Source organism: Gopherus evgoodei, unplaced genomic scaffold (genome assembly GCF_007399415.2).
Source record: "Gopherus evgoodei ecotype Sinaloan lineage unplaced genomic scaffold, rGopEvg1_v1.p scaffold_39_arrow_ctg1, whole genome shotgun sequence".
Classification (NCBI taxonomy): Eukaryota; Metazoa; Chordata; order Testudines; family Testudinidae; genus Gopherus; species Gopherus evgoodei.
The window spans coordinates 1881630-1895677 of NW_022060060.1; the positions used below are offsets into that span (position 1 = coordinate 1881630).

At 45.7% G+C, this 14048-nt stretch overlaps 1 protein-coding gene and 1 pseudogene across 1 annotated transcript; one reads left to right on the forward strand and one right to left on the reverse strand.

Annotated features, from left to right (window-relative positions):
* Nucleotides 1-2320: 2320 nt before the first annotated feature.
* On the reverse strand, nt 2321-9836 carry LOC115642270 (annotated as a pseudogene).
* A 2729-nt stretch (nt 9837-12565) lies between these two features.
* LOC115642328 (olfactory receptor 6T1-like) lies at nt 12566-13510 on the forward strand. Its single transcript, XM_030545778.1, is given in 1 exon segment — nt 12566-13510. A coding segment is annotated over 1 exon segment (945 nt).
* The last annotated feature ends 538 nt before the right edge of the window (nt 13511-14048 follow it).

Here is a 14048-nt window from a genome sequence, read left to right on the forward strand (position 1 = left end):
CCCAGACCCACAAGGCCTGCCCAGGGGGAACCCAGTTAGTACTAACAGTGACCAGAGAGCTTGCTCTGGTGCCAGCTCTCAGCACTGTCACAGGCTCCACAGTGCTTTTGAAAACCCCTTTTAGGCACTCAAATGCCTTTAGAAATGCGGCCCCAAGGGACTTAGCAGCCTAATTTACACTTCAGTTTGGTGCTTTTGCAGAGTGTATCACACATGCCTGGTTCCAAATGTAACCTGCAGGTCCAGTAAGGAGACATCTCGGTGAGAGAGCTAGAGAGGAGAAGGGGAGAATCTCTCTGGGAACGGGCCACAGGGTATGGATCATTTGATGATTCCCTGTTCTGTTCATTCCCTCTGGGGCACTTGGCACTGGCCACTGTAGGGAGACAGGATACTGGGCTAGATGGACCTTTGGTCTGACCCACTGTGGCCATTCTTATGTCTCCTAAGAGCTCTGCTGTTAAACAAAGCCAACATATGCATATTCCAATAACCCAGTACCATGCGGAACCTAGCTCGATTACCAGGTCTCGTACACTATTAATAGACTATTGCGGATCAGTCCCCTGACGTTCCCATGGTGGCTCAGTGGGCGATGGAAGACTGACCTCTATAGAGGGTGCAGCACCTGGCCAGCTGTGAACACTAGTTGTGGCCAGGGTAAAGCACTGTGCTTGGTACTTGCTAAGTTACTAACTTTTCATTTCCTTGGTTTTATGGGCCAGGCATCTTGTGCGCGTGTACTAACTGGAACAGCTTCCCAATGACTCTTTTTACATCGTGTAAGGTTTTTAATGCTTTATTGGAGCTGAAGAGTTAGACAAAAGGAGACAGTGATGGGCAGAGCTCTAGCAGTTATTAGAAGCATAGTTGCTGAACGAGAATATTTTATCCATTATCAACAGCTGTGGGCCCTGGTTTGTGTGCATGGTCATTAATTTATAATATGGCTAACAATTAAAAATAACCCTAAATCCAGTATGTAGGTACCAAAAAAGCTACTCAGCATATTAGATGTACTCTGGGTGGGTGATACCTTTGAGGAGAGTGATGGTGGCCAAAGAAAACCCAACCCAAAGACTTCCTATTACAAAGGCATGAAGAAACCCCAACGATTATATTGAAAATTAACGAAAACTCCAAGATGCCCTAGCTCAGCCAATCACGTATGAAAAGAATTTCGAAGAAACCTGAGTTGGCTTCCCAACTCCACTGAATTTCAGTTTCCAGTCCTCAGATTAAGTAATTTCTTTACTCAGTATACATGAGTGTTCCCGTTAAACTTAAACGGGGAAAATCACATGCTTATTCTTAAGAATGTGCTTAAATGCTCTGCTGACTGGAGATGGGACTATGAATTATCTTAAAATTAAACCTGCGTTTAAGTGTTGTGAGGAACAGAGATGGAAGTGGATGTAGAAGTAGGCAAGTGATATGACCAATGTATATGACATTGATGAGACCAACACTGAAATACTGTGAAAAATGGTGAGGGTGCAGAGAAGAACCACAAAAATAATTCATGTCGTGGGACAAAAGATAGCTGAGAGTGAAAGATTTAAAGAGATGGGTCTGTTAGGATTATCAACAGGAGGATTGAGATGTGGCTTAATTATGATGCAGAAGTACCTTCACTAGGAGAAAATATCCGGCATATCAGAAAGTTAAAGCAACAAAAACAAAAATCAAATTAGAAATGTGGTACAAATTTTGAACATTGAGGGTGATTAAGCAAACTACTAAAGGGCGTGATGGAGTCTCCATCTCTTGGTGTCTTCACATCAGGACTGGATGCTTTTCTGGAAGATGATTCAGCCAAACACAATTTATTGGGTTCAGTCCAGGAGTGACTCGGTGAAATTCTCTGGTCTGCAATATGCAGGAGTTCAAACTAGTGGATCTAATGGCTTTGAAATCTGTGGCTCTGTGAACTCCTGAATTCACAAAGTTAAGCAAATACTTTAAAGCTTTGCTGAATCGAGAGAGAACTGCACTCCTGGACTTAAAACTAAGCATAAGTTAATGATTTTTCACTTAGTGCTGTGATTGTTCACTTGGTCTCATAATTACCAGTCTTGAATACTACTCAGATTCCTCTCACCTTGGTTTAGAGATATACTAAATGACAAACAGTGGTTAAAATGTCCCATTAGGCCAGTGGCTCTCAACCTTTCTAGATGACTGTACCCTTTTCAGGAGTCTGATTTGTCTTGTGTACCCCAAGTCTGAACTCACTTAAAAACTTCTTGCTTACAAAATCAGACATAAAAATGGAAAAGTGTCACAGCCACACTATTATCTCTGGTTGAGAACCACTGCATTAGGGGATAAACTTTTTGTAGAACAGAAAGACCTTGTTCTGGGCTACAGCCTCCTTCAGGGCCTGTTTGACCTGCTCGTTCCTGAGGGTGTAGATGAAGGGGTTGAGGGATGGTGTCACCACAGAGGTCAGCAAGGCCACCACCTTGTTGAGCTCCAAGGAGCTGCTTTCAATGGGGCGGACATGCATGTAGATGTGGGTGCTGTAGACGATGCTGACCACTGTGATGTGAGAGGTGCAGGTGGAGAAGGCCTTTTGCCTGCCCTGAGCCATGGGGGTCCTGAGCACCGTGGTGATGATGTACATGTAGGACACTGCAGTCACCACCAAGGAGCTCAGGATAAGCACTGACGCCATGATGAAAATGGCTGACTCCAGGACATGGGCATCCTTGCAGGACAATTTAACCAGTGGTGTAATGTCACAGAAGAAGTGGTTGACCCCATTGGGGCCACAGTAGGGTACCTCAGCAACAGCACTCAGTGGTCCAAGGACATAGAAGAAGGCCCCAGTCCAGGCCCCAAAGACCAGCACGGAGCAGACGTGGCTGTTCATGATGACTGTGTATCTCAGTGGGTTACAGATGGCAATATATCGGTCAAAGGACATGACGGCCAGGAGGAGGAACTGCGTCACTGCCAGGAAGAAGTAGAAGAAGCTTTGTACCATGCAGCTGGTGAAGGAGATGATCCTGCTCCCGAAGAGCAAACCGGAGAGGAGCTTGGGCACCGTGACGGAAGTGAACCAGATCTCCATGAAGGAGAAGTTCCACAGGAAGAAATACATGGGGGTTCAGAGCCGGCAGTCAGCCAAGGTGATGGTGATGATGACCAAGTTGCCTGAGAGGGTGACCAGGTAGAATATGAGGAACAGAACAAAGAGGAAGATTTCCATCTGGCGGCTGAGGGGAAACCCCATTAGGATAAACTCAGTCACTCTGCTCTCGTTGCTTATTTTTACCACTTCTTGGTGTGGAATATAATGTCTGCAAAAGAGGAACAAATGTGGTAACCAAGAGAGAGGATACCCATTGTGCTAGGTGTTGTACAGACACACAGCTGCTGGATTCCTGATCCTGCAATGATTTCTGCATGTGTTTAACTCTACACACTGAGTAATCTTATTGCCTCCAGAATCAGGGACCTCTGATGAGAAAGGAAGTCCTGTAGGGAATTACCAGCTCAATTTTGAACTGTCTGAAGTAGTTCAAGACAAGTTTTCATAATTTTGGAGATGGTTCAGAGAAGAGCCATGGTCAGGAATAAAGGACTGAAAGAGGTGCCATAGAGGGATAGACTCCGAGAGTTCAATTGTTTGTTTTAACAAAAAGAAAGTGAAGGGGTGACTTGATCATAGTGTATAAATACCTACCTGGGGAACAGAAGTTTGATTATGACTCTTCCGCCTTGCTGACAAAGGTATAAGCAGAGCCAATGAGTGGAAGGTACAGCTGCCCAAATTCAGATTAGAAATAAGGTGCAAAATTTTGGTAAATTAACTGGTGTAACAATGCACCAAGGGTGTGGCTGATATTCCGTCACTGGCAATTTTTACATCAAGTTTGAATGTTTCTCTGAAAGATCTGCTCTAGTTCAGTGATTTTCAGGAATTATTTTCAGAAGTCCTAGGTCTTTGTTTTACAGGAGGTTGGACTTCATTATCGTAATGGTCCTTTCTGCATTTATAATCTATTAAATCAGCCAAAAATCAGACCTGTCATGTGTCTCTGTCTCAAACGATCTACAGAAATACATTTCTCAGCAAATCAAAAGAACTCAAGTTCAATTAGCAGCGAGTTTTTAATAAACCCTAAGGAAATAAGAGATCTTTATGACTATATCATTCTTTCCAAAACAGATGCTCAGAGCTATGGAAAATAATAGAAAGCACCTCATTTATATTCTTATCACATTATATTAGCAAAAGGGAGCTGGGGGTGGAGGCTGACAGGTCGTGACCTCCCCATGTAATAACCCCCAGTTTGAGAACCACTGACTTAGCAGGATCATTCATGTGAGTAGAATTACCCCTCTCTGTAAGTGTCTGACCTTAGTGATCTCAGATGTTGTTTGTAACAATAGCCAACACCGCACTGGCAAACAGAAACAAAATATTCAAGTAGTCAGTGTCCCTTAAACACACATGAAGAACCGCGAATGAAAATACTTACAGCAGGGCTAATCCTTGTGGTGATGCCATCAACACCCCTTTCAACAAAGCCCCTCCTGAAGCCAGAAAGTCAGCAGAAATCAGAAGAGCAGCGCCCGACACACCACAAGAAGCCCTCCAAAGAGCTGCCTGCTCTGAACTGATTTTTGCACAGGTATTGCTCCCAAGGTGTAGTAAGGTCTCCACAGACGAAATCTGGCATCTCTTGTTAAATGAACCGTGTGCACAGTATCTTGGCATGACTTTGCCTTGAAAAGAGTCTTTGAATTTGGGTGGAGCTAGAGTCACTGCTCTTTATTCTCCTAATAAGGCCTGTCGGTGCTAGGATTTTTATATTGTTTTCCATCAATGTATTATCTCTAATTTCACTTGACTATAAGAAGCCACAATTCCACATGCATGGAAATGGCTATTCCATTTAAACACAAGGGCTAATTGACCACACTCTCCTTGGAGCCTAATTCATTTTTCTGATTATGGGTTGTATGATGACAACAGTTCAGTTACTAATCCGAGGAAGGCATGTGCACTCATTGAAGTTAAGTGTAATTTTTACCAGTAACGCCAATGGGCACAGCATCAGGGCCTAAAGCATGAAGTTCTGAAGTGGCTTTCAGTGGAATTCAGAGAGTTAGGCCAACATTTATCCTAGGAATTTATGAGAGAGAGAGAGGTGCCAAATGACCCTGTTTCTAAAGCCCATGGGAGTTAGACACCTAAATCCCTTGAAGAATCTGGCTCTTAGGCTCCTTTGCAAGCTCCATTCTTAAGATAAACATAGGAGTGGAATATCTAGGGTTTCGCTGGAGGAGATTCACCAACATCGACAGGACTGTGCCTCTTTTAAGCCATGGAAACAGGGTCAGTTCTTGAGAATGGCTGGTGCAGCGGAAGAATGGGACAGTGGTTAGGACACTAGAGTTTGACTTGGGACACCTCTATGCAGTTCCCTGCTCTACTGCAGACATCCTGCAGAGCCTTGGGCAGAAAGTTGAATGTCGCTGAACCTCAGTTTTCCTATCTTTGAAAATCTCAGCCCCCCGGATAATGACAACATTGTGCATTGCATTATGGAAAGATCACAGTTAAAAAACTGCACTCTATAAAGGGGTCTACACACTTATTTATCTACCTCGGGTACTTATGACCCCCCATTGCAATAACATGTGAGCATCTCCCAATCTGTAATCTCCCAACATCTCTGTGAGGGAGGGAAGTGCTAGTATTCCTGTTTCAAAGGCAGCTAAACAAGACAAGCCCCCAACTCCCATTGAATTTTAATGGGATTTGAGGCCAAATTCCTTTATTTTCCTTTGGAAACCTTAGCCATAATTGTCGAAATATGGACTACTCCTTCTAAGTTCTGGTTGGAATGATATATCGGGGCAGTGAGTTCCACAAGCTAGTTACATGCTATGGAGCAGAGGGAGGGGAAGACAGGTCTTCATTTTCAGTAGAGACTAGTAACTTTGGGTATCTGGATGGTTTTGGTGCTGGATTAGAAACACCTTAAAGAGTCCAGATTTTCAGAGGGTGGAATCAGGGCCAATCTCAGGCTCAGGCATCGAGGATCCCAAGTCACCAGCCTCACTTGCAAATGTGGGGTTTGAGCATCTGGGAAATTAGGATTGTCAGAGTCAAACGAAGCTTAGGGATCTGGGAATAGCAAGCCAGTATGGATGTAAGACTTGCCATCATTAAGTGGGAAGGTAGGTGAGGTCATATCTTTCATTGGACACCTTGCATGGGTGGGAACTTGCTTGGGAAGCTTACACAGAGCTCTTGTTCAGGCCTGGGTGAGGAAGCAGAGCGTCTGAGCTAAATGCAAGTTGGGACAGCTTGTTAAGCAGATGGGGTAACACACGTGGGAGGCAGTCACTTGGAATGAAGCGGGCAATGGAGGTTAGGCTGTTTTGCATAAAGGGTTTGAAGTGGGCAAGGAAGGGTAGCCAGCGTTGTGGTGTCTTACAAAATGGTTGATGTTCTACCTGCCACTTTAGGCTTCTGGATCCAACCATCGGGTGCCACTGAGAGCCTCAAAACCCTGCTCAGCTGCCACCTAATCCCAGAGATGACTAAAACTCCTGGGTGCTGAAGCTTCTGCTAGTGAGTGTGTGCCTGGACACCTTTATTTAATGCCTAGATGCCCATCTCACAACGAATGGTCCTCAAACTTGACATTCCTCGGCCTAGCTCTCTAGTGGGGCCTAAGCTGTTTGACATTGTCAGAGCACAGCTAAATGCATCACTGGTTAGAACGTCTCGCCCACTGCTGGTGCTTCTTGCAAGCTTCAGATCCTACCTCCAAGAGGGACAGAGTTAGGTCAGACCCCTCTCCCAGCCTTTCCTACTCGCTAGCTGAGGGAATCACCACTCAGCAGGCTGGAACTGATTCATCCAATGCTGAAGTACCTAACTACCCCCATTCATTGTAGAGAGAGCCCAAGCACCTAACTCAGGGTTGTCAATTGCACTAGCAGGCAGGAAGTTGGGCACTTAAATCCCTTTAAAAACCTGGCCATAGATGCCTAACCCAGTGCTGTGGGTTCCATTGCGTAGCAAAGTGCCTAAAAGTCAGCAATGCCTTCGCCCCTTTCTGGATCTGGCCTCAGACTTCCTACCAGACCACAGGAACTCCTCACTTAACGTCCCAATTAACGTTGTGTCATTGTTTTGTTGCTAATCAATTAGAGAACATGCTGATTTAAAGTTGGGCTATGCTCCCTTATAACGTTGTTTGGCAGCCGCCTGCTTTGTCCACTGCTTGCAGCAAGAGCAGCCCCTTGGAGCTAGCTTGGGGGGGGGGGCTTGGAACCAGGGTGGATCGGCAGCCCCCCTATCAGCTCCGCTAAGTTCCCTGGGCAGCTGCTGCCCAGCAGGCTACCAATTGCCGCACAGTTCAGCTGTCTCTCTCCGCATTGCCATGTGCTGCTCCTGCCATCTGCCTCCCCGCCCTCCATTCCTGCTGCCTTGTAGAGTGTGAGGCAACATTAACAACAACGTGTTAACCCTGGAGGGCTCAGCCAAGTGCTAGTTCATCATTTAGCAGCAAGGCTCCCTGGGAAATATCCTCCCTCTTCTACCCTCTGATCCGGACTGTCCATATAAAATCAATCATTTCTACCCATGGGAAGGAGGCCCTTGAAAAATTCCACCTGGATTTCAGCAATTTCCACCCCACCATCAACCTCAGCCTGGACCAGTCTACACAAGAGATCCACTTCCTGGACACTACGGTGTAAATAAGTGATGGTCACATAAACACCACCCTAAACTGGAAACCTACTGACCGGTATGCTTACCTATATGCCTTCAGCTTCCATCCAGACCACATCACATGATCCATTGTCTACACCCAAGCCCTAAGATACAACTGCTTTGGCTCCAATCCCTCAGACAGAGACAAACACCTACAAGATCTCTATCAAGCATTCTTAAAACTACAATACTCACCTAGGGAAGTGAGGAAACAGAGTGACAGAGTGAGATGGGTATCCAGATGTCACCTACTTCAGGACAGACCCAACAAGGAAACTAACAGAACACCACTAGCCATCACGTACAGCCCCAAGCTAAAAATTCTACAGCATATCATCAACAATCTACAACCTATCCTGGAAAACAATCTCTCATTCTCCCAGATCTTGAGAGGCAGGCCAGTCCTCACTTACAGACAGCCCCACAACCTGAAGCAAATATTCACCAGCAACTACACACCACACCACAGAAACACTAACCCAGGAACCAATCCCTGTAACAAACCCTGTTGCCTTCTCTGTCCCCATATCTATTCTACTCCATCAGAGGACCCAACCACATCAGCCACACCATCAGGGGCTCAATCACCTACACATCTACCAATGTGATATATGCCATCACAGGCCAGCAATGCCCCTCTGCCCTGTACATTGGCCAAATCGGACAGTCCCTACATAAAAGAATAAATTGAGACAAATCAGACATCAGGAATGGTAACATACAAAAGCCAGTAAGAGAACACTTCAGTCTCCCTGGACATTCAATAACAGATTTAAAAGTAGCCATCCTTCAACAACAAAACTTCAAAAACAGACTTCAAAGAGAAACTGCAGAGCTGCAATTCATTTGCAAATGTAACACCATTAATTTAGGCTTGAATAGGGACTGGGAGTGGCTGGCTCACTACAAAAGCAATTTTCCCACTCTTGGTATTGACACTTCCTCATCAACTATTGGGCATGGACCACATCCACCCTGGCTGAATTGGCCTTGTTATCACTGCTTGTCCATTTGTGAGGTAACTCCAGACAATAAAGTGCATCCCTGAGTGTTCGTGGTGGTGGAGTAGCGCAGTGGAAGGTGGATGGCAACATACCTATGTCACAGACTCACAGATCATGCCCACTCTTGGCCCCGTGCGGTTTGTGGGAGATGCTCCTTTCAGTGCGACAACCCTTCTCGGGGGTCCACTCTCTCTCGGGGTCAGGCCCCTCCACCTCCTGGAGCCGCACCTCTCTGAGCCTCAGCATGTCTGTCTCCGCCATGGGCCCCCTCAGGGAGTCCACGAGCTCTGGGCTCCCCAGGCCTCCTCACCCCCAAAGGGGCTGATGCAGCCCTGTTCTCTAGACCAGAGTGACTCTCAGCCAGCATAAAACAGGAGGGTTTGTTGAGAGTTGAACACAGCACAGGAAACTCTCCGGCCTCAGGCCTGGCCTCTTCCACCCCAGCACATCCCAGTCCCCCTGCAGTCAGATGGGCTGTGCCTGCTCCCCCTCGCCAGCCTCGAGCCCCCCTGCTTCCCAGCTGGGCCTCTGATATCCCTGGCCTCAAGCCCTGCCTCTGTCCATTGTCTTCTCTCCAAGTAAACAGGGTCATAAAGCAAGAAGACCTGGGTCTCTTGTCCTCTCAGCCCTCCTCTGGCTGGAACCAGTTGGTCAGGTCACTGGGGTCCTCTCTTTGCAGCCCATTGTCCTTCCACTGGCCAGAACCTGCTGCAACTCCTGAGCTGGGTCTTCGGGTCACCAGGTCACTGGTCGCTGGGGTCTCCGTTCTCCAGGCCATCGGCCGGGGTGCCAAGTTCCCTCTTCCGTCCTCTGTACCAGCGAACTCACTCTCCCCTCACCTCATTAAACCAGTAACACCTGGGGACAGTGAGTCCCACCCCCTGTGCACGCAAGCCACTGGAAAACACAGAAAACCCCAAGAAAACCCCCCACTTCGTCACAGCCTATCAAAAGACATCACTGTAAAGAGGGGGAATTTGGTTATACCCACGCAAAACAGACTTGAGTAAAGCATCCACTTACAGAAATAGTTCCACTGCCAGGCTGACCAAGGCTTTTGGGGTGATGATGGAGGTGTCGATCATTTCCAAGGGTGAGAAGTTCTGAAATTTTAAAAGAACAATTATGTCAAATTTACACAAATTTTCAAAATGCTTCAATGCCCCTAATCTGTATTTAAAAAAAACAAAAACAAAAACAAAAAAACTCAGAAAATTGTGTCCAGCTCTAGCCCTGGGATTCCTTCCCAGCTCCACAGAGCTCCTCTGATGTCCCTAAATTCTAAACAATCCCACCTCCCCTGGGCTTTCCTCCACAGCTCTGTCCCCCTCTGCCTCAGTTCTACCTTGCAATCCCCAATTTTTCCATTCCTCAGTTCTCTACACACAGTTCTGCCAATGCCTGTCAGTTCCGACCTGTAGCTTCTCCTCTGCCTGCTTTTCCAGTTCTGGGATCCTCTACAAATAGAGCTTGTTGATGTTTCTGAGTCACTACCCATAGCACCTCTGCTATATCAACCTTGGACTTATCTCTACTGATATGTCTCAGTCCCAACTAGGGTGACCAGACAGCTAATGTGAAAAATTGGGACAGAAGGAGGTGGGAGGGGGCGTTCTAATAGGAACCTATATAAGAAAAAGTCCCCAAAATCGGGACTGTCCGTACATAATTGGGACATCTGGTCACCCTAGTCCCAATCCACAGGTATTCCAGTCCAGGGCTTCTGACACACACACCTCTGCCAATGCCCTTTTGGTGCATTTTGACACCTTCATTATGGATGGGGTGTCCATTTTCCCAGTCCAGGTATAAAGAGGCACATATGGGTAAGATAGTTTTGTGGGAGTGGGTTGTGTAGGTTGGCTTCTTTTTCCCATGTAAGCTTTTATTTTATCACAGTTCCCTTAAAACTCATGTTTCTAAAAGGTGAGGCAACTTCTCCCAATAAAGAGAGAAAACTCCATTGCAGTAAGGGCAGCTGCACCCATTGCCAGAGAAACAGAAATGTTGGGGGAGTTTGTATTCGGAAGCGGGACAGAAGTCAGAGCAGTGACATGTTATGTAACCCATCTCTCCTGAGCAACGAGGAGTTAAGTCAGGATCATCTCTCCAGCCAATGAAGAGGTTATAAAATAACCCTGCACCAGGTACAATGATCACGTCTCTTCATGTGATGTTGGAACCATCCCAGCTGAAATTAAATTCAGAATATTTTCAGATGAGGTGGAGAAGATTTCTTATCAGGGTTTCGCTATCAACTGATTGTTTTCAAATTTAGATACAGAGTGTTCTGTTTTGGTTTTTTCCTTTGTTTTTTTAGGGGGCTTATTACATTTTTTTTTTATTTTCTACTTTTAAGATACAACAAATTTCTACAATTAAGATACAGCAGAAATCAGAACCATATGGCTTTATGATTCTATCTTAATTCTGAGATCATTATTTTGGTGTTTTATTCTGATGAAGTTTTCTTGTACAGTTAAAGATGCACATTGCATACTCCCTGCGGAGTTCAAAGAGATAACGTCTTCACCTTAGAATAAAAATGCAGAGTGCTCTACTCAGACAGCAGCATGGATGTAGACATAATTCCAAGGAATATTCATTTGTAAGTTGAATCGGAACCAACACACATCTCTTCAGAACTGTTACAAGAAACCAGGAATTGCTCCTGCAATGTTTTATTTAGAAACGGCAACCCTCTGTAAATCAGGGACGTAAGTATAAGTCTAATCATTTCTTCTCTGTATTTCAGTAGCACAGAGACTTTTTTCCAACTGAGATTGGGGCCTCATTGTGCTGGGTGCTGTACAAAACCGTATCCAGTAATAGACAGTGACATGCTTACTGGCTCAGTAACGAGGTGCGAAAGGAAACAGTGGAGCAGTAATTGGTCCAATGTCACACAGCAGAACAGAGCTAGGAAGACAACGGAGGTTTATTGACTCCATTCCTGGTTGCCCGTCCTTTGACCTCTACTGCCCATCTCATCCTGAAGATACATTTCAGTGTTTACATATGAGGGCAGGTCCCAGGCAAAGTGTCAGCTGGGCTCTGAAATGGCCAGATGTTCATATGGCTAATGAAACTATCCACAGTTATATTAGATATAAAAAGTGAGGCACCCAAAATCACTAGTAATATTTAGAGACGTGGATGAAGCAACTAGCTTTGCTTTTGCACAGAAACAGCATTAGAAAAAGATTCACTAACCTACCTATACAACCTTTTAGGCTGGTCAGTATTTCTCAGTCAAACTTTTCTTTGTTGGATGAAAAATGTCTTTTCATGTTTTTTTCCACAAGAAATATCCTATTTCAATGATTTTTTACTGTTTTTTTGCTGAAAAACTCTAAAGAGAAAAGTTTTTGTTTTCATTTTCTCAGATTTGCCAAAAAAATGAATGAAGAAATATTTTGACAAAAATTTTTTCATTCTCATTCACATATTAAAAAGAGATGGGAAGAAAAGACTTCCCAAACAGTTCTTGGTAATAGTGACTTCGAACTACCTCTTGAAAGAGCTGATTGCCAGTCTAGACCAAGATTTTGAAAAGGGGATAGAAATGGTGGATGAATCGTTTTGGGGAGTCACCAGTTGCTCCCTGATTTTCAAAGGGCAGGCATAGAGTATTCCCTAGAAATCAAGCTCTTTTAAGGTATCTTAGTTTGGGCACAAAAAAAATGAGGCATTAATTACTGCTGAAAATACCTGGACTTCAATCTATTCAGCTTTGACTACATCGAGTAATGACCCACTTTCAATTTTTTTTCTTTTTCCTTGTGCAGAATCAACATTTAGAACAGCTGTGGGAATGGCAAACCAAACTTGGGTGACAGAATTTATTCTCCTGGGGTTCCCCAATCTATGGGGGTTGCAGGTCCTGCTCTTCATTGTCCTCTTGTTGACCTATGTGCTTACAGTAACCGGAAACTTGGTCATTCTTGTGTTGACACTGAGTGACCAGAGACTCCATACCCACATGTATTTCTTTCTGGGGAACTTGTCCTTTCTGGAGCTAGTGTTAACCACAGTCATCATCCCAAAATTGCTGTCGGGCCTCCTCGCTGAGAGAGTCACCATCTCCTTTGCTAGCTGCATGACCCAGTCCTATATCTACTTGCTTTTGGGAACCACCGATTTCTTCCTCCTGGCTATCATGTCCTTTGACCGTTACCAAGCCATCTGCAACCCGCTGAGGTATGAAGCCATCATGAGCAGCAAAGTCTGTGCCCAACTTGTCCTGGGTTCCTGGATAAGCAGCTTCCTATGTGTCCTCTTCCCAACTGCTATGCTAACTAGGTTGACCTTCTGTGGGCCCAATACCATTGACCACTTCTTTTGTGATAGCTGGCCCCTCCTGCAGCTTTCCTGCTCTGACACCCGACTCCTCGAACGGGTGGACTTTGTGCTGTCCTCCTTCGTGCTGCTAAGCTCCTTGGCGTTCACCACGGTCTCCTACACCTACATCATCTCCACCATCCTGAGGATACCATCCTCCTCAGAGAGGCGGAGAGCCTTCTCCACCTGCTCTTCCCACTTGACTATGGTGGTGATGGTGTATGGCAGCTCCATATTCCTCTATGTCAGGCCATCATGGGGAGAGTCTTTACTTCTCAATTAAGTAGCTGCGACCTTGAGTTGCATCGTGACACCTTTGCTGAACCCCTTCATTTTTAGCCTCAGGAATGACAAGGTGAAGGAGGTTTTGCAGGATGCTTTCTGGCAGCATAAGGTGAAATTTTCCCAGAGGGTGTGAGGGAGACACCAAATATATCCACTTCAGAAAGACACAGAACATATCCAATGTAACCATAGCCAGCGTAGACAGAATAGCTGCTTGGGAGTTGGGATTTCTGGACTCTATCCCTGGTTCTCGTAGGAGAGTGGCGTATACTGGGTCAGAGCCTGGGGATAAGTAGATAGAGAGGGATGTTGTTTTTCAGAAGAAACCTGAAGCTAAAGCTAAGTTTGATCTGCACAGTCATCTCATCTGATCTCCTTTCATAACACAGGCTGCCGCCTTCTAGCCTCTTTCAAGTACTGTTCAGTCGTGTCTTATGTATCAGTGTCAGTCAATGTTATTTTCCAATCAGCTCAGCCACTTCAGATTTGTTTTCTCCCTAGGCCGGGAACAAGGGCTGAGTGAGCCGGAGTCAGCTCTCCCGCTCGGCACATTTCCAGCTCGCTGAGCCCCTGTCCCAGCAGCCAGACCCATCACCACCTCCCCAGCCAGAGTCTCTCAGGCAGCTGCTGCGCACACAGAGGCAGTGAACCAGGGCCCCCTGCTTCAGCCA